Source organism: Ictalurus punctatus, chromosome 26 (genome assembly GCF_001660625.3).
Source record: "Ictalurus punctatus breed USDA103 chromosome 26, Coco_2.0, whole genome shotgun sequence".
NCBI lineage: Eukaryota > Metazoa > Chordata > Actinopteri > Siluriformes > Ictaluridae > Ictalurus > Ictalurus punctatus.
Genome location: NC_030441.2, coordinates 8,830,207 through 8,855,286, shown reverse-complemented (window position 1 = coordinate 8,855,286; position 25,080 = coordinate 8,830,207). Strand labels below are relative to the sequence as shown.

Below are 25,080 nucleotides of genomic sequence, written 5' to 3'. Positions count from 1 at the left end.
GTTAAAGAGAAAAACAGCAGAATGGTCAACACTGAACCCGATATTACAATATGATACTCATGATGACTCACAGTCCCATAATCAAGTCAAACATTTTGCCTAATAATCCATGAAAATCTGTAAATCAAAGTTTAGAATATAATGTGGATTTAAAATGCACGGTGTGAATCGAAGTGTCTCTATATTAATCATTTAAACTGTTCAAATATGAAATATCAGATCATACACTAAGTACATTCAAAGAAACACGTCGCGTTGGTTTGATGTGGTTAACAAAATACCTCCACGGCTATTCAAAATGGCCGCTGAGAGAGATCAATGTTGATGTACAGCAAAGCATGAAAAAGTCCTATCTATAGACAAAACTGTATTCTTTCAAATAAATTAAGCATCATTCATGGTCCTTTTTTAGAGGAATCTAACCGCTTCAACAGCTTATTGTTTCTCATTTAAAAGGTACCATAAGACTGACATGAGCCCACATCACAGGAACAAGAGCTTCAGCAATAAAAAGAAACAAGGTTAATGTAAATAATCACCAGGTCACCAAGAAGGATCAAGGTTCAGACAGAAGTCTTGTATTTCTAGGTTCAGGATTTTTGAGTATACATTTGACATAACCGGTGTGGCTTTAAATATCAGGACTGCCAGAAAGCCACCACTGGGCACCAACATTTGCAGTAAGCAATTTAATATTATAGTTATGATCTCGATACTCGACTTAACATCGAGGGGTTCTTTAAACTCATTTGGCTGTCCCTTTTATCCAAAAACGTCTTAAAGTCGAGACAGGTGAAGGTTAAGGGCCTAGCTCAAGGGCTCAATTATCCTGGTGTCTTAATCACTGAGCCACCAATGTTTGTCCATCCACCCATTTTCCATACCGCTTATCCGACACTGGGTCACGGGAAGCCTGGAGCCTATCCCAGGAGACTAAGGTCACAAGGTGGGCGACACCCTGGACAGGATGCCAATCAGCCTACAATTGCCATACAATTGCCATGCATTTCCAAATTGTCCATAGTGTGAAAATGTGTGTGTGTGTCCTACGATGGGTTTGCACCCCATCCAAGGTGTTCACTGCCTTGTGCCCAGAGTCCCCTCGGATAGGCTCCAGGCTCCTCTGCAACCCTGTCTAGGATAAGTAGGATAAGGAAAATGGATGTATGGATGACCTTGCTCTGACCTTGACCCTTTTTGGATCAATTTCAAAATCTAATCAGTTGCTGGTTACAATGATAATTCCATATCAATCCAACAAACCTTCAACCACTCGTTCTTGAGCTATTGTGCTAAGGAATATCTTGCATCTCGGACGCACGCATGGGCAGACACACAGATAACTCGACATGGAGTTTCCTGAACATGAATGTGTAAGTAACATCTTTGTGTGACAAACAGGAAGGAAAGTATTTAAGAAAACGTCCGGTAGGAAGCAAAGGTTTCTGACAGCTACAAAGCACTGACACTGGAGACTCCTTCCATAAATGCTGAATAACAGAAACCTTAACCATATAATATAACTCATTAGAAACAATGCATTAATATTCAATTCAATTTGTTTTTTTAACAATGGACATTGTCCCAAAGCAGCTTTACAGAAATATATCAATTCAGGATATAGATTTAAAATGTGTGAATTTATCCCTAATGAGCGAGCCAGAGGCGACGGTGGTGAGGAAAAAATCCCTGAGACGCAATGAGGAAGAAACCTTGAGAGGAACCAGACTCAAAAGGAAACCCGTCCTCATCTGGGTGGCACCGTTTTTACTTGAAGTCTGAATATAAACTGAATCAGATTAATCAACACCTTCAATCCGATCAGATTCGAGAATTCAGATTCAAAATCCGACAGTGCTGTGGTATCAAGCTGATTACTGGCACATGCCTTGAGTGTGTGAGTGACTGGGACTGATAGAAGAAAAAGAAATCCTCAACTGTATGAAGTAATGACTGGAAAAGAGCGAGACAAGCAACAAGCACACCCAATCATTATTACTCATGAATTCCCTGAACTTAATCCCAAAACGAATCTATTTTAGTCAGACATTTGGTGATTTATCATCTAGCTTGGGAGGGGAGGCTGTGGGGCGACGACCACCTTTAGTCCTAAGATGCCAATGAACTAAACACACACTCTTGAAGAGTTTAAAAGGACTACACTGTTCTTCTTAACCTGCTTAATATGAAAACCTTCATGCTGTCAGTAATAATATTTATGAAGTATGGCTACATCATCGTTACACAACAGTGTACAGTAATGTTTACCTCAGGTATAACGGTGACGCCGCCTGAGGCACTGAAAACTAAACAAACAGAGTGAAAAGCTCAGGGTTTCATCACCGCTTACTTAAAAGTGGGGCATTCACTCCTACAGTGTTCACTGGGGTCCAGCTGGACTTCTAAAAACATGTGTACGAGAGCTACTCCAGGGATATCTAATCTTGCTGTCAGACCTTCTTTAGTTAAATCACAGGTCAGGTCGATCATAGAACACTTCAATGTCGATGGAATACAGACAAGTACTAAGCAACCATTCGAGGCTGTTGTTTGATGAATTGTTGTATGTGTGACAGTCAATTCCAAAAGAAAGAAAGAAAGAAAGAAAGAAAGAAAGAAAGAAAGTGATTAATTTCGGTTTCTCATTTATATCAGTAGCAGTGAGCTGGCACAAGTGCAACATGGTTATGTTCTCTAACCTGTGTAACTACCACGTCATTATATTGATAAACAACTCCATCACTTTTCCATGTCCTTTTGGAAAAAAAAAAAAAGAGAGCAACAACAAGATCTTTCCACTCTTGCTAGAGATATTTATGAAAATCCCATTTTGTTCCAAGTAAGTAAAAAATATATTTATATTATTTTTGTCTTCCGTGTTCAAAAATCTGTGCACCTGTGTACACTTCACTCTACACTAACTGCTACAGTTTACATGGTGTGTGCATGCTAAATCTGTGTGTGATTGCGAGAACGCATGGTTGCAACTACAACTGCAGTGCAGTTTCAGTGCAATTGTAACACCTGTTTTAATTGTACAGGTGGCAGCGCTGAGACAGAAAAGACACACCGACTACTAATTCCCGTGCTCGAAAGAATGAATTGCAGTTGATGCCGTTGGCATTGAGTATAACTAGTTTAATCATAGAATTATCGGTAAACCGTAATAACCATATAGCATACCATGGTCAATATCCATCCGTTCATTTTCCATACCACTTATCCTACACAGAGTCGAGCGGAGACAGGAGCCTATTCCAGGGGACTTGGGGCACAGGGCGGGGTACACCTTAGATGGGGTACCCTAATCGCACACCACGGACCATGGACAATTTTGAAATGCAAATCAACCTACAACTGTTTTTGGACTGGAGGAGGAAAGTGGAGTAAAAAAAATAATAAAAACTCCGAAGCACATGCAAACCATGCACTCATGGGGCGGAGACGGGACTCAAACCCCCAACGTCGGAGGTGTGAGACAAACATGTTAACCACTAAACCACCAGGCTCCCATAGCCAGCATGATATAACAAAAAACAGACGTTAAAAATGAAAAGAAAAAAAAAAAAAACAGATAATGTATACGCAGTCAATTACAATACATCTTTAAATGGGCTCTGTGAACGCTTCTGCACGTTCATCCAGTGATGTTTGGTAATAATGTAAAGAATACTTTCCAAGCTACCCTCAAAGGTATATCCCACAGCGTAATGAACATATGTTGGTTTAGCATAGATTTTTTGATGTGCATGCAACTTTTTTCTTGAGTGGTGTTACAGTTACATAGATAGATAGACAGATAGATAGAGATAGCTAAAGAGTACTTTATTGATCCCCCAAGAGGAAATTTTGACCCGTGCATAACGCAGGATTCCTTTTAGGTTTAGTGAATATTTACAGTACTCACTGACGTTATGGCAAACATGCAAACATAAACATGATGCTTTGTGGAAAGTACCATTCAATACCTTATCTCTAACCAAAGTTCTGGCCCTCCCGCTATACACATTATACATTTCCTATACAGATCGTATCAGATTGTCGTGGAAGCCAATCCTCTAAACATCAAAATTTTGGCAATGTGGACCAACAACGCAGGCGTGTCTACAGTGGCCACCAGACAGGGTTTCAAAACCACAACAAAGCCGCTGTAACTGATTCACTCGTACCAGCGCCACGCCTACGAACATACCACTACCTTATCAGAGTCAGTGATAGAATCGGGATCGTGAATCTGATGGATCAAAAATAAGACTCTGAGAGCCAAGTTCAGACACATTTCTCACAAACAAAATACACGGTTGCATCCTCAGTGTTGGATACACTGATAGAATCACAATCATTGTATTCGCCACATGCATGTGAACACGAATTTTTTCTTGGTGTCGCAAAAATGGTTTACAACACGCACATCACTGACAACACAAGTACCATCCTAAATATCCAAACACTGCGCCTTAGAAACAATAGAAAGCATCATTTGTAATGGTTTTAATGGGAATTGTATTGATTTTAATGGAAACTGTAATGGTCCCTGTGGGTCTCTAATGGCAATTTGTTGGCTTCTATTGGTGGCATGGTATGTCTAGTGGATACTATTGAGGACCATTAATGGTAATGGTAATGTTTTAAATTGTTAGCTGACGGTTTGTAATGGTATTTGTAGTGGAAACCGTTAGAATGTCTGTCACGGATATTATTGTTTTGTTTTGTTTGTTAGTACAAGGTTATATCACATAGGCCTAATGTGATGCACGTGCAACTTCGAATTTGTTTATTTTCAGGAAACGCTGGTACAGACATCAAAAAGATGACCCGAGTTGCTTCGACGTTTTCTGTTTTGTTCTGTTCACTTGTGTCGCTCTTTAGAAACTGTGCTAAATTTAAAAAATAAAAAAAATAATAATAAAAACAAAATTAAAAAAAAAAAAAACTATTTCCTCACAGGAAACGCGCTGAAGAGTTTTGTTTTGAAAAGCGCGCGACCCCGCGAGCTCCTCATTTCCACATTTCATATATATATATATATATATATATATATTTATATTTATGTATTTATGTGTCCACCTTTTTCAATATTTCACTTTTTTTAAAGGATCCAGCGGTGTATTAAGACGTATTTAAGTAAAGTCGAGAAGAACCAGAAGAGACCTGAAGCACAGCAGAAGAGCTTGTTTAAGGCTGAGTTTAACGCACGCGCGAGTTAACAGACAGGAATTGAGAATACTCACGAGATATGAGATGTGCCTGTCGACGAAAACCGAGTCCCCCATGTCTAAAAATCCACATAGAAGACGAGTCGAGAAAGAAAAGTGGAAGGTGGAGGGGGAAAAAATCAGCCAGTTGGATCAAACTCCAGTGGAGATGAGAGAGAAAGGAGAAAAATAAACGAGCTTATAATAAACGCTCAGGTGCGTCAACGCCTGGGCACGCGCACGTCAAGGAACCGACAGCGAGCAGAAGCGAGGTTGTAGTCGCTCGTCCATGTTTATTATTATTATTATTATTATTATTATTATTATTATTATTATTATTATATTCCGGTTTTTAAAGTTCTGTCCTGTTTTGCGACTTGTCTTGAGTATTGCTCTTCACTCCGGCAGTGCAGAGCTGAAGTTCCTCAGATGCAGAGGAAGCACTATAGGCGGAGCTCATCACTCAGGGGAGTGAAGTAAAACACACATGCACATGCACACGCACGCGCGCACACACACACACACGCACACACACACGCGCGCGCTCATCCAACCTGCTGACGAGCTGGCGAGGTTATTCCATTTCGTACGAAATAAAAATAAAAAAATTAAAAAGAAAAGAAAGCAAGAAATAACAGCCCTCTTTCTAATCTTTCCCTGCTGTTAAGCTTTATCAGGAGTCAGTGATGTGAATTCTTACAACTAGACTTTGCAAAATCTGACAGATCGAGTGCACTACCATTGAGGATATATACAGTGCTCTACACTAATACTGGCAGCCTTGGTAAATATGAGCAAAGGAGGCTGTGAAAAATTGTCTTTATTGTTTAATCTTTTGTTTAAAAAAAAAATTTGCACAAAAATACCATGCTCTCATGGATAACAAAGAGTTGCTAACACAACACGGGTTTATAAAAATAAAAAATAAAATAAAAAATCAGCTTTGTTAAATATAGGTGTGCAACAATTAATTCATATGAGGAAAATATATTGGAAGTATATTCCCATTAATATTTAAAAAATAATACTACTACTAATAATTGTACACCTGGGTGACTAGGAGTGGTAGCACAAAGTATCGAATAAAAGGATGCCGATAATTGTTGCACACCTATATTTAAGAAAGAGTTTTTTGGGGGGATAAACCTGTGTTTTGTTTGCAATTGTTTGATATCCATGAGAGCAGAGTATTTATTTAACAAAAGATCAAAAGGTTAAACAATAAAGACAATTTTTCACAGCCTTCTTTGCTCATATTTACCATATACACACAGTATCTGACAAAAGTGAGTACACCCCTCACATTTTTGTAAATATTTGATTCTATCTTTTCATGTGACAGCACTGAAGAAATGACACTTTGCTACAATGTAAAGTAGTGAGTGTACAGCTTGTGTAACAGTGTAAATTTGCTGTCCCCTCAAAATAACTCAACACACAGCCATTAATGTCTAAACCGCTGGCAACAAAAGTGAGTACACCCCTAAGTGAAAATGTCCAAATTGGGCCCAATTAGCCATTTTCCCTCCCCGGTGTCATGTGACTTGTTAGTGTTACAAGGTCTCAGGTGTGAATGGGGAGCAGGTGTGTTAAATTTGGTGTCATCGCTCTCACACGCCCTCATACTGGACACTGGAAGTTCAACATGGCACCTCATGGCAAAGAACTCTCTGAGGATCTGAAAAAAGAATTGTTGCTCTACATAAAGACGGCCTAGGCTATAAGAAGATTGCCAAGACCCTGACACTGAGCTGCAGCACGGTGGCCAAGGCCATACAGCGGTTTAACAGGACAGGTTCCACTCAGAACAGGCCATGGTCGACCAAAGAAGTTGAGTGCACGTTCTCAGCGTCATATCCAGAGGTTGTCTTTGGGAAATAGACGTATGAGTGCTGCCAGCATTGCTGCAGAGGTTGAAGGGGTGGGGGGTCAGCCTGTCAGTGCTCAGACCATACGCCACACACTGCATCAAATTGGTCTGCATGGCTGTCGTCCCAGAAGGAAGCCTCTTCTAAAGATGAGCCTCTTCCCACAAACAGTTTGCTGAAGACAAGCAGACTAAGGACATGGATTACTGGAACCATGTCCTGTGGTCTGATGAGACCAAGATAAACTTATTTGGTTCAGATGCTGTGAAGCGTGTGTGGCGGCAACCAGGTGAGGAGTACAAAGACAAGTGTGGCTTGCCTACAGTCAAGCATGGTGGTGGGAGTGTCATGGTCTGGGGCTGCATGAGTGCTGCCGGCACTGGGGAGCTACAGTTCATTGAGGGAACCATGAATGCCAACATGTACTGTGACGTATTGAAGAAGAACATGATCAGTATGCAGTATTCCAGCATGATAACGACCCCAAACACACCTCCAAGACGACCACTGCCTTGCTAAAGAAGCTGAGGGTGAAGGTGATGGACTGGCCAAGCATGTCTCCAGACCTAAACCCTATTGAGCATCTGTGGGGCATCCTCAAACGGAATGTGGAGGAGCACAAGGTCTCTAACATCCACCAGCTCCGTGATGTCGTCATGGAGGAGTGGAAGAGGACTCCAGTGGCAACCTGTGAAGCTCTGGTGAACTCCATGCCCAAGAGGGTTAAGGCAGTGCTGGAAAATAATGGTGGTCACACAAAATATTGACACTTTGGGCCCAATTTGGTCATTTTCATTTAGGGGTGTACTTACTTTTGATGCCAGCGGTTTAGACATTAATGGCTGTGTGTTGAGTTATTTTGAGGAGACAGTAAATTTACACTGTTACACAAGCTGTACACTCACTACTTTACATTGTAGCAAAGCGTCATTTCTTCAGTGTTGTCACATTAAAAGATATAATCAAATATTTACAAAAATGTGAGGGGTGTACTCACTTTTGTGAGATACTGTATATATATATAAATAAATATATATATATATATATATGTATATATATATATATATATATATGTGTGTGTGTGTGTGTGTGTGTGTATGTGTATGTACATATATATATATATATATATATATATATATATATATATATATATATATATATATATACACATATCTGTGTATGCACAGCACAACCTGCATCTACCTAACCATCACTGGAAATGGACCCAAATTATTAAAAGGAAAATACACTTCTTACATTTTGGTGTTTATCTGTGTTGTGTTTTCATCAGTTACAGTAATAGGAATAATTAAGGGATAACAGTCAGGTTTCACTTTTAGCTCCTAAAAACAAATTGTCAGTGGATTAAAGCTCTGCTGCATCGCTCTCGTTAAGTAAAGTCAGTGTTATATTAATGGGAAATCCATCGTAAATGTGGATTAAAGCTCTGCTGCATCTGTCTTTAAGTAGAGTTGGACTAAAGTAGGGCTTCGACTTGACCGCGCACTCGGCTTTCCTCGGAAGTGGAAAGTCGGAACTCGGAATTATTTCATCTTCGAAATCGTCTGTCCGTTCGAGTTAAAAAGTGCCGAAAAACCACGGACGCATCCATGTTCGTCATTTGTTAGCAACGCCAAAGCTAGCTAACTGTGATGGGTGATGGATATTCCGACCCTCAAAACAGTGAGCTGCATAGTCAGTTTGTTGATGGATCTAAAGCAATTATTTGTATACACAGTATAACACGTTTAAAAGTAAGAAGTGCTACTTTGTTTACTGTTCCATTGCTGTGAGCAGCCATGTTGATTTGGTGTCACTTGCTGAACTCGGGGTCGAGGAGACCGTCTGAAGTTGACGAGTAAGAGGTGTGGCGTCGTCTTTGGTTTTTCCCAGTCGGAGGTTGTAATTACCGTAGTTACGAGTTTTAGTCTAACGCGACGTCATGCGCTGCTGCATCGCTCTCAAACAGAGATAAAGCATGGACTAAATCGCACTGGTGCCACTATCAGCAGGTCCAATGGCATTGTGGGTTATGTTGGAAACCGTTAATCAAAGTGGAAATAGGCAGTAAATAATAGTATATGACAGTCAATTCCAAAAGAAAGAAAGAAAGAAAGAAAGAAGTGGAAATAATATTATAATGACTTTTAAGTTTTTGAAGAAAAAAAAAGTTCCATTACAAAATGAATGAAACATTTATAAAGATCACACGTTATTTATAAAGATGGATATGCAGGTCTTCCACGGAGGATTTTTCCTGTGACGCACACACGCTGGCATCAGAAATATTGTTATTGACTGTGATATTGAGAAATGTTCACTTTTCAGCCGATTTCACTGCCTACGGTTGTTCACGACATGTATTTTTCATAGATCTTTTAATAGAACACAAGGTGGGGAGTGAGAGGAGAAGTGAAGTGTGTGTGTGTGTGTGAGAGAGAGAGAGAGAGAGAGAGAGAGAGAGAGAGAGAGAGAGAGAGAGGAAATGTACTTAAATGTATCTTCACTATAACTTCAATAACTTCTGCAGCAGCCTCTTGAAAGTAGAAAATGCCTCGTCATATGTTGGAGATAGTTTTTGGTCAAATTCAGAAATAGGCACAGTATAAAAGCTGAAACTCTGATTTAAAAAAAAAACAGCAGTTTCTGCATCTTTTGAACTCAAAGTCAAACAACTCAAAGAATTCACAACGTCTGAATCAGTCGTATTGATATGATGTGAAATGAAACATTTGTGTTCTATTGATATTGTTATTTTTTTCAACCAACTCATCTAGCAGGTAACTCCCCTCTTGATTAAAAAGAATGAAATTAGGGGCATTCCATGAATTTCTGGACTTTTTTCCTGTCAGAATGGATTTTAAATAAAGCATTTCTCTACATAATGCCCTGAATATCACATCATGTGGCTGTCATTATGAGTTTTCTGTCAACTGTCAGATTATTTTTAGCTTTCTGCTTTGACTCAGGCTCACATTGAAAGATATGCTTCTTTCTTTTATCGACTAAAGATCTCGCTGTGTCGCAATACCGCCACCCCCAACGCTTATTTCAACTAAAGAAATACTGATATTTCATTTCCCGGGGTTGCCAAGTTTCATCATCTCGTTTCTTGTCAAATAATTAAGACATTATTTCACCTGACTTGGAATTAGCTGGCATCTGCAGTCAACCAGTGACTGGCTTACTGTTCAAGAAGCTCCCTGTTCTGAAGCACTCCTCTGTTTGTGCAACTCGGCTGGAGGGTTTAGCGATCTGGACAGCATTACCGGCAGAGAGAAGGAGAGAAAAGAACAACAAGGCTTCTAATAAACCCTCCGTAGAGTTTCCAGAGTTTCCAGATTCATATGTATGCAAGTTAATACAAAACATTTGCTGTGCTTTAGCGAGGGATGTGCGGGTTTAAGCTCTTACAAATTTGGGCCGGCTTAAAGTGTGACACTATCAAGAATGAATAAAAGTAATTAAGTAGTAATTAAAGTGGTACACTGTAGACGCAGGATATACAGCATCCAGTGCTGTGAAAAACTATTTAGTGTTTTATTCTATTTTGTGTATATCTCATTCTAAATAGTTTTAGATCTTCAAATGTACACACTATACAGTTTTTTTTAAGTGATTTATTTTATAGAAGTAAAGAAAGTTGTCTAACACCTATCACCCATATGAAAAACAAATTGCCGCCTTAAACTTAAAATCTGGTTGTGCCAACTTTTCCGATACTGGAGATCAGTCTTTCACTTACTTCTAGGACTAGGACTTACTCCTATGCTTTGGATCGTTGTCTTGCTGCATAATCCAGTTGTGGTAGAGTTTCAACTTACAGACTGAAGACCGGACGTTCTCCTTTAGGATTTTCTGGTAGAGAGCAGAATTCATGTTTCCCTCAATTATTGCAAGTTGCCCAGTCCCTGGAGCAGCAAAGCATCCCCACACCATCACACTTCCTCCACCATGCTTGACCGTAGCTATGATGTTTGGTTTACGGCAGATGTAACGGGACTCCTGTCTTCCAAACAGTTCCACTTTCGACTCATCAGTCCACAGAACATTCTCCCAAAAGCTTTGAAGATCATCAAGGTGTGTTTTGATAAAATTCACCCGAGTCTTAATGATCTTCAGGGTTAACAGTGATTTTCACCTCGCCACTCTTCCATGGATGCCATTTTCCCCCAGTGTCTTTCTGATAGTGGAGTCATGAACAGTGACCTTTATTGATGCAAGAGAGGCCTGTAGGTCCTTTGATGTTGTTCTTGGCTCTTTTGTGACTTGCTGGATGAGCAGTTGCTGTGCGCTTGGAGGAATTTTGGAAGGTCGACACTTCTGGGAAGGTTCAGTACTGTGCAGAGTTTTTCCATTTGGAGATAATGGCTCTCACTGTGGATCTTTAGAGTCCCAGAGACTTTGAAATAGCTTTGTAACCCTTCTTAGTCTGATGTATTTCAATCACCTTCTTCCTCAGCATTTCTGGAATTTCTTTCCATTTTTCCACTGTGTGTTACTGTGTTAGACCTTTTAACCAACTTCATGCTGTTGTAAAAGTTCTGTTTAAGTGTTGATGTGATTGAACAGGGTTTACAGTAGTCAGGTCTGGTTGTGTCTAGTCCAGCTGAACCCCATTATGTATGCAGTTTCATAGATTTGGGGGAATTAGTAACTACGGGGGGGAAATACATTTTCACACAGGCCCAGTTGGTATTGGATAACTTTTTTTTGCTTCGATAAATAGTATTATCATTTAAAAACTGCATTTTGTGTTTGTTCAGGTTGCCTTTGTTTTAATTTTTGAAGCAATGTGGTATGAGATATACACAAAAACACAAAAATAAATCAGTAAAAAATACTTTTTCACAGCACTGTACATATTGTGTATTTTTTAATAGAATTAAAAAAAAGAATAATGTTATTGCATTATTTATTTTAAAAAAATTAAATACTGTTATTGTTATGTATGAAATTATACAATTGAAGGTTTTTTTTGTTTTTTTTTACAACATAAAACACTGAGATTACTCAGAATATTTACAGTATACAGCACAGCAGTTATCACCCGTACGCCTGCTCAAATCTTGACAACAAAGGCGATACGAGACGTTTCCCAATCCTCCTGTCAAGGCTGATAAAACAAAAGATGGTGGTTTAAAACCCTGGAAGATATCAGGGCATTACACATGCACCCAACATTTAAGTGTACAAATGTACACGTTCCCTTTTGCAAGACAACGTGTGAAACGATGCTCATAAGGTTTAACCCTAATTATACGAGTGAGAAATCTATAAATAAACTGAAGAGCATCTACCATTCTGTCGTGCTAATTCATGATCAGCTTTTATGTATAAGGAAGGGATTTGGTGAGTAGAGGCTGGTCCTACGCTAGTGTTAAAGGAGGCCGCTGTCTCCTAAAATGGAGCTCAGGCTGCTGAGCCGAGTGACTGTATCTGACACAAACCCCTCTGCTCCTGGCTTGTGTATATACAGTTGAGAAGGAACTTTCCAGAGCACCAGATGTGCCGCATCACAACGGAGCCACTTATCTCAGGCGTATGAACACAGCCGCTTACAAGCAGTGATGAAGAATATGGGCCATAGATTATGAAGGAGAAGTGCAAATGTTTGGGTAGAGAAGGAATGTTACAGGCTTCACAGAGGAGTTTAGGAAACTTTTGTTTAGTGAAGTTAATCTTGTTCTGTCTTCTTAGTGTTGCATACCAACAACCTTGAACTATTATTCATTCGTTTCCATTTTAGGATGTGAAATAATAAAAAAAAAAAAATTGAACTACATTTACTTGTAACTTAACAACTTGAACATTCCAAGACTTAAACTTACATTTCTTACTCCTGTAACTACATGCACAGTTCTATTCATTTCACTGTAGTCACTGATTAACTCTTGGTTATTACACGGTACGTAGTAATAATTCCTAGTTACTATGTTGTTTTCCAGAGAAATAACTTAATAATGGGTGTTAAACTACAGTACACTCTTAAAAATAGTTTATCAGGGGTTCCTCAAGAACTTACACTAACAGTATTACTCTTTCTGAGAAGGTTGATTCTGCATTTCATTCTTCTGCTGGAATCCTCGAAGTTAAATAGTCACCTACAACCCAGTGCTCTATAAAGAGCCCTCGACTATCCAAAGAAATCTCGAGAAACCATGTTTTTTATTCTAAAAGTGTACACTATTAGAAAGAAAGGTCGATTCTAGAGGTTGCTTTGGGTTGTCCCTCTGGGTAAGCCAAATGTCCAAGTCAAGTTGAACCCCTTTAGGAAGTGTAGAACCCTCAGATTTGATTGGCCATGCAAGGAGTTCTGCCTGGAAACAAGTGAACTAATGCAGTGATTGGTAGATAATTGCAAAAGGCGGTCCTTTCCCTCTCATCTGTTGCTGGGACTGGTGTTGTGAAATTCAAGAGTTCATCATGAGTAGGCGCGACGACTCCGTGTGTGTTTACAAAGAAATCGTGCAGAGGATGATTTGTAAATAAAATGACTTTTTGCTAAATAAAAAAATGTGTTCATTTAAGTACACTTGAAATGAACACCAAGTTGAGTGAACTTAACGATTTAAGTACAGTCTACATGAGCACCAAGTTAAGTGGACTTAAACATACAAGTTTTGGGAGACCCCATTACTCAGTTAAATTGAGGGAACGAGTTTACTCAATCGTTTGAGTACAGCCAACTGGTTAGGGTTTTCATTGAACAACAGTGTTTTCTTATCAGTGAGAGTTCCAAGTGGAACTGATTTCGGACGTCTGAGTAAAGAGCCCCTAACATTTTTAAATAGTTTAGACCAGGGGTGCCCAATCTTATCGGCAAAGGGCCGGTGTGGGTGCAGGTTTTCTTTCCAACCAAGCGGGAGCCGAGAAAGTGAGCAGAACCCCTTTAGGAAGTGAAGAACCTTCAACTTTCCACAAAAACCCTAACATTCCAAAAGAGCAACCTTTTTTTTTTAAGCGTGCAGGGACAGTTATTTATCAGTTATTACAATGAATGCAATTTTGACTCATTCTAATACTTCCTTAAGATAACTGGAATAGGTTTATTATTTATTGAACACACTAGTGACAAATTAAGGAACAAAACAACACAAGGTGCACTATTATAAGAGAATAATCAGCTATGGGGTGTTGTGATAGACCGGAATGCGATGCAAAGTTACTGTCACTACCCTGAAGTTGATTCTTTTCTGAGAACACATCCGGAAGTGTTTGATTCCTCTTATACCGCTCTTATACGCATTATTACAAACTGCTAACACTGGAGACTCCTTCCACAGATGTTAAATAAACGTCTCCTTAGAGAAAACGTTACTATATCAACGCCTTAGACATTAGATAGACAGGTCTGGTCCAGTAATTTGATTGGACAAGAGGTGTTCCAAGAGTGCTGATATTTAGTATAACCGCACTGGTGTTGTATCACTCTGTTTGTCTGTGTTTTTACATAAACTTCCATTTCTAGCAATAGTTTGTTACACTGAAACCGCTACTACACTTACTACAGGCTGTCAGTCTACGTTGGCATGGCAACGCGCAACGCTCTGTTCAGCCGTGGCTTCTTTGGGAACTATTTTCATTGACGGAGCAATGAAGAAAGAATACAAATTGGCCATACTGTGTCTAAAATGTCAGTTACTCCATATTAATTTCTTGTTTACAGAACCGTTATATAAAACTCACAATCATGCTGTTGTACTGAATATCAGCACGGCTGTGATTACCCGCGAGTACCTGATATTCAGCACAACAGCACTCTTGCCTGTGTGATATTGCTTAAATAAAAAAAATCTGTTATTTGAAATACAGCCGGTAAAGTGCACAATGCTTAAAAAGAGTTGTTATGCCATTCAAAACGATGGACCTTAAGAGTTCCTTAGCACTCTGTTCAGATCAGATCATCTGGATGTCAGCTGTTTCCATCGGTCGGCTATAGAGACGGCATCTTTGATCTAAATCCCGCTTGTAAATGACTTAATTCCATCCCTTCTTCAACCAAGTGGATGGCTTTCCTTCTTTTTCTATGAGCTAAGCGTTTCCTGCGATACCACAGCCATGGCCAAACCATGAATAATAAACGCCAGCCAAAACAGATTGAGACAAGACCATAAAATCGAGCCTTGCCCAATTCTCCCGTTACTACGGCTGTTTTCCCTCTCCTTAAAGCCAGTCTACTTGGAGACGCTTTAAGCTCTGGTGCGATTAAAAGAAACAAAGACGAATTTGCGGGATGAGAGGAGCAAGAGAAAGGCATGGTGAAAGTTTAAAAAAAAATAAAAAAAATAGAAAAGCTAGTGCAGTAGGAGCACAGAATGGCCCATGGTCTGATCTCAGCGCTGGGGAATGTGCTCTCAGCCATTTCTTGGTGGGTAAAAGGGGAAAAATGTGTTTTATTGCGCAGGCCTGAACCTGACATCCTTGAGGCTGAGGCGGTCAGACTGTTCTCCTCAGCTAAGCAGGAGAGGAACAACAGAAGGGTCAGGACTGTTTGCGGTCAGATGTTTGTAAACAGAGTCGGGACGATGTTGCGATTGCAACATGTGAACGGCCCGACGCAAGAAAGGTCAGTGAATTAGTAGACCCCGAGTTCCCGTTCTTTAAATGGATTCAGCATTTATTCAAAACACACTGATTTATTACTTAACAGATGGCTTATCCAAACACATGGTTTCAAATTGTGGTCCTTATGGGATCTTTAATATTTTATTCACTACAATATATTTGTCCAGAGTGAAGAACATGTGGGTTTTGACGAAACAGCTGGTGCTCTAATAACATCTGGAAGACATTTCGTATCCGGGGAGGAACTCCACAACCCAATGTCACGTATTTCTATATAGGTGACATTACATGTAATAAGGTCTCAGGATAAGCTTTCTACAGCAACATGTCAGTCACTGGATCGAAATCTGTAATATTTTTTTTTCTACAGTGTTATTTAAAAGTGGTGAGTGAACAAGATATTGACGTGTTTCCCAGCAGGTTAGCAGAAAAATCTGTGGTTTTTTTTCAGTTGCAGAGTCAGTAAGAAGTCTTCGTCCTGTGAACGGAGACGGTTCATAGCCACGTTCAGTGACGAAATGTAGAAATAGCTACAAATCTGGCTTACATGATTAGATTACTACAGTAAATACAGCAGCAGTGCAAGTATCACAGTATCTCATTCCTCAGTCTGTATTGGTTTATTGCAAACGTGACGTCATTAAAAATCTGCACGATTTTGAATGATCGCGTCAAGAAGAATTTTCTCATCTGGCTTGCGAGCTGCTACTGGCAGAACAACTGGATCATTTAATCAATCATTTAACCGGCTCCTTAATATACACTATTGCTGGTTTCATGTGAACTTTCCATTTTACACTGCGCTCTTTGTGTCCTGTCATGACTAACGCGTTTTAGTAGGATAGTTTAGGATTTCTGCGATTGCACTACAAATAAATGGTCAGTAATCAGCAATTCAAAACACAGGCAAGCCATCATTCACAGACATGTGCTTGGAAAATGTAGCTACGCCGTGCTCTGCTACAGTAATATAAGCATTTAATAAACACGCGTATTGTTCAAGGAATGATGAATGTGAAGCGTAAACTCAATTTTTAAAAATGTCATCTTTATATCAGTATTAGCAATCGTGAAGCCCTAAGGATAGTTTCATTTTGTTCAATATCTTATAAGCCATAAGAACAAGTTTGAACCCTAACTCTGCCACTAATCCTAACGGTATTTATTTATTCACTTGCTTACTTACTGTTTTGTTAAAGAAGCGTTTTTGTTCAAAAGTAACGACTTTTAAATCTATCCACAGGTTAAACTGTAATATTTTTCCCCATTCCCAAGCAAACCAAACAGGATTGTGTTGGATAACACTTTGCCACAAAAGTTAACCTCTAACCCTAATCCTAACCCTGAGTCATGGGAATTATTATCCGTTTGCAAATGTCCCACCCAATAAGTACTGTATATTAATCGCTTCAGATCCAACTGTCAAGGTCACAAAAGATTTCACCTAATGATGTCTTCACATGGAGGATTTAACCTGCTAAAACAGATCGTTCCGCTGATTTTCCCACTAGCACTGCCATGCTCCTTTCAGAACGATAGCTTTATTCTCATTGGTTACTGGTATAACTGGTAATCGACAGTAAAACTAATCAAACGAGTACAGGATTCTGAGTTGCTGCGGGATTCTTTTTTAGATCAAAATGAATTCAAATCTTTCGTATGAAACTTCCAACGTCCGGAGATGATCTCACCACTGAACGTCCGCCTTCTTCATCCCCAACCATCAAAGACGTCTTCTTTACTCTCTTCAGGTTGGAACGTGTGGTGTGTATTGTAAACTTCAGCATTGTTTACGGGAACTCATCAGCACGTTTAACCTCTGTAACTCTTTCTACACAAGAATTCATGCTGTTACAAATATGACACCATGACGGTTTCCCTTGATTAGGAATATTGACAGTATATTGATAATATTCATTTCCTTGATGGTGGTATATTTAATTCGAAAGACTCCACGCCCACTCTGAGTTCAAATCCAAATACAGGACACAGAAACGAATATTTGGAGCGCTAAACATACACCAAAACAGATCCAGATAGTGGCATCGCACTCCACCCCTAGTATCTACATATAAAGATAACATATAACAGTAAAATGCTTCAAGTTTATTCTGTAGACTTTCTGTTAAGACATATGTGCGGCAAAGAGTGAGACAAATCTATATTGTTGTCCCATGAAAAAAGGAAATTACGGCCACTTTCCTTGTGCATGTGAAATGTGAACTACCTGCTAAACTGGTCATGTGGTGCCATGCAAATGACAGAAAATAAGACCAATAGCACATTTCAAATGTCCATTTCCTTTCCAAACGGCCATATTTTATAAATCATTCTTGTATACATGAAAACCTGATGTTATTCTGAGTCTAGATTAACCATCTTGCTTTTACTAAACACCACTCACAGAAGAAAGAGGGTTTCTATTCCCCTTTCCCAAATCCCTTTTTGTTATCTACTGTATAATAATATCAGAACTGGCTGATTGTGTGGAGAGCGCATACTCACTCCATCCATACCGTAATAATAAGATAATCCAGATAATTGATATTCTCACACTTTCCTATGCATGGGTAATTATCATTAGACAGTTCCTCCAGGATTTTGTGGTCGCAGAAATGAACGTAATACTTGGAGGAGCGATTTTTCAAAAGGTTTTTTTCCACGGATTTGGCCCGAGACGCGTCATGTGACGTCATCACGAACAGCATTCTGCCAAAGCCCACTTCGATTCACGTGCGTCGAACATAAAAAAGGAGAAAGTCTGAACGTACTGACTAGAGTGGCAGGGCAGGTCAGTTCAGTCCACTTTGAGCAGTCTGCAATGAACAAGGCTTGATAAGGGACACTAAATGAGACCTTGAAGATCATTGTTCTGGTGCTTTTTGTGAAAACCTGTGTCGTGACTGACCTGAAGCGGAGATCATCTGTTACTTCACCACCCACAGTTCTCTTTCTCAAGCCATGCTCTGTTGCCATGGCATTAATATTCAGCCACTGTCACCGGTGAAGATTGAACATTTGGATCCTCTACATCTCACTTCAGTTGTGAATAGGATTATCTAGTCTGGCATATATTAATATTTATAGAAAAGCACGGTTTAATAACACATTAGTTGAAGAAGCAACGTGTGGTATGCCTGAAGTGTGACGTTCTGGCTCGTATACCATAAAACTCTTGAGAAATATTTGTTATCTTTAAGTAGCTGAATAATTTGTTTTTACTCGATTATCACTCGAATCCGTTGTGTTCCTTCCTGCCAAGTTGCTGCCAGAAATTTCAGCCTGATCTAATCTGAGAGGTTCATATGAGTTCAAATGAATGCGGGCAATGTGTTTAGATTTCATTTGAATTCATTACGAATTCATTGCGCAAAGAAAAAGCTACAAACCCGAACCACAACCTGCAAATTATTGCAAGTCATGCAAATTATTATGAATTTGCAATCGTGAGGTCATTTTTCCTAATTGTGTTGCATAAACGGATGAGTATATTTAATCACTTCAGATCTAACTTTCGATTTTTTCATTTTTTTTTTTTAAATGATTGCTAATTTCACCTATTAACGTTATCACATAGAGGTTTCAACCTGCTCAAATGTATAAATCCTCATCGTGCTCTTTTTTCACCGGAACAACGTTGGTTAAACAGCATGTGAGTATTCACTTATTCATATTAAAGCATGCTATTCAGTAACTATTATGAATTATTCAGCAACCTACAGTGAAACTAACAGTACACTACGTGGCCAAAAGTATGTGGACACCTGACTATTACCTGACCACATCCATATGTGGTTCTTCACCAAACTGTTGCCACAAAGTTGAAAGGACACGATTGGATAAGACGTCTGTAGCTTTACAAATTCCCTTCGCTGGAACTAAGAGACCCAAACCTGTTCCACAATGTTCCTGTGCGCAAAGCGAGATCCGTGAAGACATTGTATGCCGAGGTTGGAGTGGATGAGCCCTTGACCTCAACCCCACTGAACACCTTTGGGACAAACTGGAACCCAGTTACCTAGTAACTGAACCCCAGACCTCCTCACCTGACATCAGCGCATGACCTCTCTAATGCTTTTGTGGCTGAATGCGCAAATCTCCACAGCCACGCTCTAAAATCCTATGGAAAGCCTTCCCAGAAGAGTAGAGGTTATTATAACAGCCAAGGTGGACTTAATCTGGATGTTAATGATAATGAGTCTTTATTGATCACATATAAATCATATCACAGTGAAATTCATTTCTTCACATACCCCAGCCTGTCAGGAAGTTGGGGCCAGAGCGCAGGGTCAGCTATGATACAGCGCCCCTGGAGCAGAGAGGGTTAAGGGCCCTTGCTCAAGGGCCCAACAGTGGCAGCCTGGCAGCGCTGGGGCTTGAACCCCCGACCTGTAACCCAGAGCCTTAACCGCTAAGCCACAACTGCCCCCAACAAGCACATCCAGGTGTGATGGTCAGGTGTCCACAAACCTTTGGCCGGACAGTGTATGCCCTTACATGAGTGAGAATTTACTTGAAACTATTCACTATGCACACTCGTGAGCTTCGGATATTTCTGATATATGCTACACTTCTGATATTTTTTAAGCCTTGTGGATCCTTGCGTTAAACCAAGTATTACATCACATCACAGTGCCACCTCTTTAAAAAGGAACACAGGTGACAGACATTTAGCTGAGGACTGCATCGAAAACGAAGACTCGGTAATGACTCATTATTATGTACCAGCTTAACAAACCAGGGCCCTGCTAGAGACGCACAAGGCAGACAGGACGGTTCGTTATAGCTGGAGGGGGAATTAAAAGGTCAGCGCTCAGCAGGAGGAGGCGTGTCTTAAACACAAATGAGACGTTTTACTGCGTGCCAGACTCACACACACACTGAGTGTTTACACTTGAGTGTTTAGAGCGTTCAGAGCCATGCCTTTTCCTTTTTTGAGTCAGGAATGAATAAGCAGGCAACTTCGCATACTTTTATTGCCCCGTCGTATTATATTCTAAAAGCAAAGAAATATCCAATGCATCAAGATGTCGTTCATGAGAAACTAAACCGGGGACCTGTTACGAGAAAATAGTCAATGGCGATGTGATGTGACGCATTAACCCTTCAAAAGTAATTGTCTTTCAGTAACGTGCGAAAAGTAAAAGTAGTTTATTTCTCTTATACAACAATGATATGTTAGTGCGAGCGGTTTCTTTCACATTAAACTTTTTAACCATTTATATCTACATTTAACGTTAGTTCAAACAAGTTAGTTCCTGTCTTCACTTTCCTTATAATAGCTATAAACAGTAGTTCCGTCACCAGTGTCTCTTTTTTTAATAAGACCAATAAAACTACAAAGTCCTCCATCCTGGGAACTTTTCAAAGTAGCTACATCTTGAAAATCATCTTTTTCCTGTTTTGTTGTCGTTTTATTCTAGACTTCAAGAATTTGTAGCAACGCTGTCTCTTCAGTTCATTAATTCCCTAATTCTGTCATGTTTAACTGCCTTGATTTGGTTTCCTGTTCGCTGGTAAATAGTTATTGGTGGATAATCTCAGACTTTTCTAAAGATCCCGATGGCCTATCCTATCAAATCATAAACAAGAATGACATGATTCTAATGTTTGCATTCCCCTATACTACCAGAAAGCTTTTCCGCAAACAGAACACACGGTGTGCCACTCTGTTATATCTGATCAAAATCTATGGAAATGGCAGCACGGCATCGTGACAATGTTAAAGAAAGGTCCTGAAAACCAACAGGTGTGACAGATAAAGGCAGATACAGATCAAGCTTTACATTTCAGAGGTTCAAAAGTGGAGGAACGATACACGCTTGCACAAACTCATGCATGTACAAACACACACACACATTCACTGCACACACATGACTTTTATCTATACGCCGAGTGATGTAGCGTGGCATAAAGCTAACACGGACTGCTCAAGGTCGGACACGAAGGCGTGTTCACTCATGCAACCGTTACGTGTGCTACATATTGACCTTCCATGAGAAGTTTGAAAAGAGGATACCACTACTACCAATAATAATAATAATAATAATAATAATAATAATAATAATAATAATAATAAGTGGTTAGCATGTTTGCCTCACAGCTCTGGGATTGGGGATTCGATTCCTGTCTCCGTCTTGTGTGCACCGAGTTGGCATGTTCTCCCCGTGCTTCGGGGGTTTCCTCTGGGTACTCCGGTTTCCTCCCCGGTCCAAAGATATGAACTGTAGGCTGATTGGCATGTCTAAATTCTACGTAGTGTGCGAACGTGTGTGCGATTGTGCCCTGCAATGGGTCGGCACCCCATCCAGTGTGTCCCCCGCCCTATGCCCCAAGTCTCCTTTGATAGACTCCTGGCTCCCCTGCGACCCTGTGCAGGATACGCTATACTGAAAATGAATGGATGGATGGATGGAATAATAATAATAATGATTACACTTTACATTAAAGGCCCCTTCACACCAAATGCCTGGCGGCACACACCACATCCAGAGTGAAGCTCTTCATGAAGTGAAGCGTAAACTCCACTAGAAATACCGCACTAAAATCATAAAAGCACACTTCCTATATTCTGTGCATATCAAATCAAAATCTACGAAGATGTCATGACTGCAGCTGCACAACAAAGGGTTTGAACCCTATGGTACTCATTTTACACAGACAAGCGGAAACAAAATAAACCACTTATTCACTGTCCCACTGTGTCATGTCACGTTTTCAGGTGAACAGTTTGTAATTACTACGGACAAAATGCAAACAGACCAAATGAGACATATCAGTGTGAGCTCTTGTTCTTGATTTTGGGCTGCTTTACATCCAGGCCATTTAGCTCAGAACCTACTATGGTACATTTACATTTTTAAAAAGAAATTCTACTTTGTTTCCTATCTAAAACTTGGGTAACGGGTTTGTACGTTCAAAGTGACCTCAACAGTCAATATCACAACATCATTGAAAATAAACCAACAGGTGAAAGAACTTACTTTTCTTCTTCCCATGATCTTCAGAAAATTCGGATCATGCGACTTTCTGAAGTTTACACAAACATTCTGTCTGACAATTTACAGAGAAATGCATCCGGTCTAATCGGGAGGAACTTCATCATGCAGCGAGACAATGATGAAAAACACACTTCCAACACAACAAAGGACTTCATCGGAGGAGAAAGTGGAAGGTGTTAGACTGGACATGTCAATCACCAGACCTTAACTCAGTTGAGCAGCATTTCACCTCCTGGAGAGGAGACTGAAGTGAGAAACCCCCGAAACAAACAACAACTGAAAGAAACTGTGGTACAAGCCTCACACAAGAAGACTGCAGCAGTTTAGTGATGCCAGTGGGTCACCGGTTTAACGCAGTTATTGCAAAGGATATGCAACCAAATATTAAGTGTTATTTACTTTAATTAACATTAAGACTATCTGTTCCTATAATTTTGCTCACCCTCACCTAAATATTGGGTGGTCTGATACAAAAGGTTCTAGGTTTGATGTTATTTAACACATTTAGATGTAAATATCAGGAAATGAAAACTGATCTATAAATTCTACTCTATCGTACCATATTCGTCTTTAGGTTTCAAACCCAATGTGTTCCAATACTTTCGAAGGAGACTGTAGATCCCCATGGACGCTAGAGCACAAATAATAAATTTTTTTTAAAAAACGCATTACGTACACGCAAAAACCGTCACACAATCTAACTACAATGGTGAATGTGAAATGTTCACTCATTCTCATTGTTGTGTGTCTATGTGCTACACTCGGTCTTTAATCCAACAAAATTCCCACAACTCAGCTACACGCCCAAATATTTACCCAACTATAAACAAAAGGCTTGAAGAACAGCCTGAACCAAGACTAAACGCTCTAGAACTAAACTTTTTCTTTTGTCATATAAAAAAAAAAAAAAAAAACCCAAAAAGCTCAATGTCAACAGGGAATTTGAAGAACTGCATTGTACCACTCTGTTCTGCACGTGTAATCATAACAGCAGAACGAGAACATAGTGATGACATCACGGCGTGTGAGCTGTCATCCTCACTGCCGGTATGTGATGCATTAACAGACAGGTTTATCGTTCTCATGTGAAATCGGTGAATATGATGAATGAGCTTAATCGCGCTGCTTCCTTTGGTTTTCCCCGTTATGATGTCAAACAAACGGCGGTTTGACGACTTTCAGCGTGTAATTACCCGCTTGGATGGAAAGGGTGAAGAAAGCAAGACGCAACAAGACGAGAGAGAGTGAGAGAGAGAGACAGAGAGAAAACGAGAGATCCCGCCTGGCTCTGCTCTCCCTGGGAGTTGATGTAGGAATGCAGCTGGAATCTCAGCCAGACTCCCTCAGGTCTTCCTCCCTCTTTCGCTTGATCCCTCTAACATCACACTTACATTTCAAACCTGTTATGCACTCATATCCAACCACACTAAATAACTATATATATAAGTGTAAAAAAAAAAATGAATTTTTAACCTACTTGAGCTAAACACGTTACAATCCAATCTAGCTGGAGCAGCGGCATGAAACATCGTTCGATAAACAAACTGAAATTATTATTAATAGTAGAAAGGTAAAATGCTGCTCTATACAATAGTTAGTTCCGGTCCACTAATTTGATTGGTCGAGCGGCGTTCCATGATTGCTTATATTTAGTATAACCGCACTGGGACGTTCACTCTGTGTATCAATCCGCTTATCCTTATAAAACGACACTTCCTAGTTTGAAACGATTACTACAGTAGAGATAGTGGCATCATCAGTGGACAAGGTAAATAGCGATTTTCAGGAATATAACTTTTGACTTAAAATATGAAAGCTCATCAGATGAATGGACACGAATAAACACTGTGGGTGATAATTCAACACTGTGGATTTGACTGTGTAGTAGGACTATTACAAACCCTTAGAACAAAATGAAGAATTTATTTTGTAGTAAATACTTTTAGTGTGTAAGGTTTCACAGATGTTACTTTATTATTATGAATAACATCCATCCATCCATCCATCCATCCATTTTCTGTACCATTTATCCTACACAGGGTTGTGGGGAGCCTGGAGCCCATCCCAGGGGACTTGGGGCACAAGGCGAGGGACATCCTGGATAGGGTGCCAACCCATCGCAAGGTACAATCGCACACACATTCACGCACTATGGACACTTTAAAGTGTCAATCAGCCTACAGTGCATGTCTTTGGACTGGGGGAGGAAACCGGAGTACCCGGAGAAAACCCCTGAAGCACGAGGAGAACGTGCAAACTCCGTGCACACAGGGAGATGTTTTAAGAAAAAAAAAAAAGAACAAACTTACAATAATCTGGTTACACAATTGTGCACACCCTTCTATAATGGGCCATGTGACCGTGCTCAGAATGAACCAATCACATTCAAACTCGTGTTGAAATGTAATTGTAGTGAAAGTAATTATCCTACACCTGTCATCATTGAAG

General features: G+C 39.9%; 1 protein-coding gene across 3 annotated transcripts in view; it reads right to left on the bottom strand.

Moving 5' to 3' along the window:
- Positions 1–25,080, bottom strand: part of LOC108258843 (rho GTPase-activating protein 6) — a 137,332-nt gene that overhangs the window by 71,230 nt on the left and 41,022 nt on the right. Inside the window, exon 1 of one of the 3 annotated variants that reach the window (XM_017457789.3) lies at positions 5,232–5,684. The exons of the other annotated variants lie outside the window; for them this stretch is intronic. Coding sequence (XP_017313278.1) covers positions 5,232–5,273 — 42 coding nt within the window. The 5' untranslated portion in view covers positions 5,274–5,684. Of the gene's footprint in view, positions 1–5,231; positions 5,685–25,080 lie in introns of those variants that run through there. 3 annotated transcript variants of the gene reach the window in all.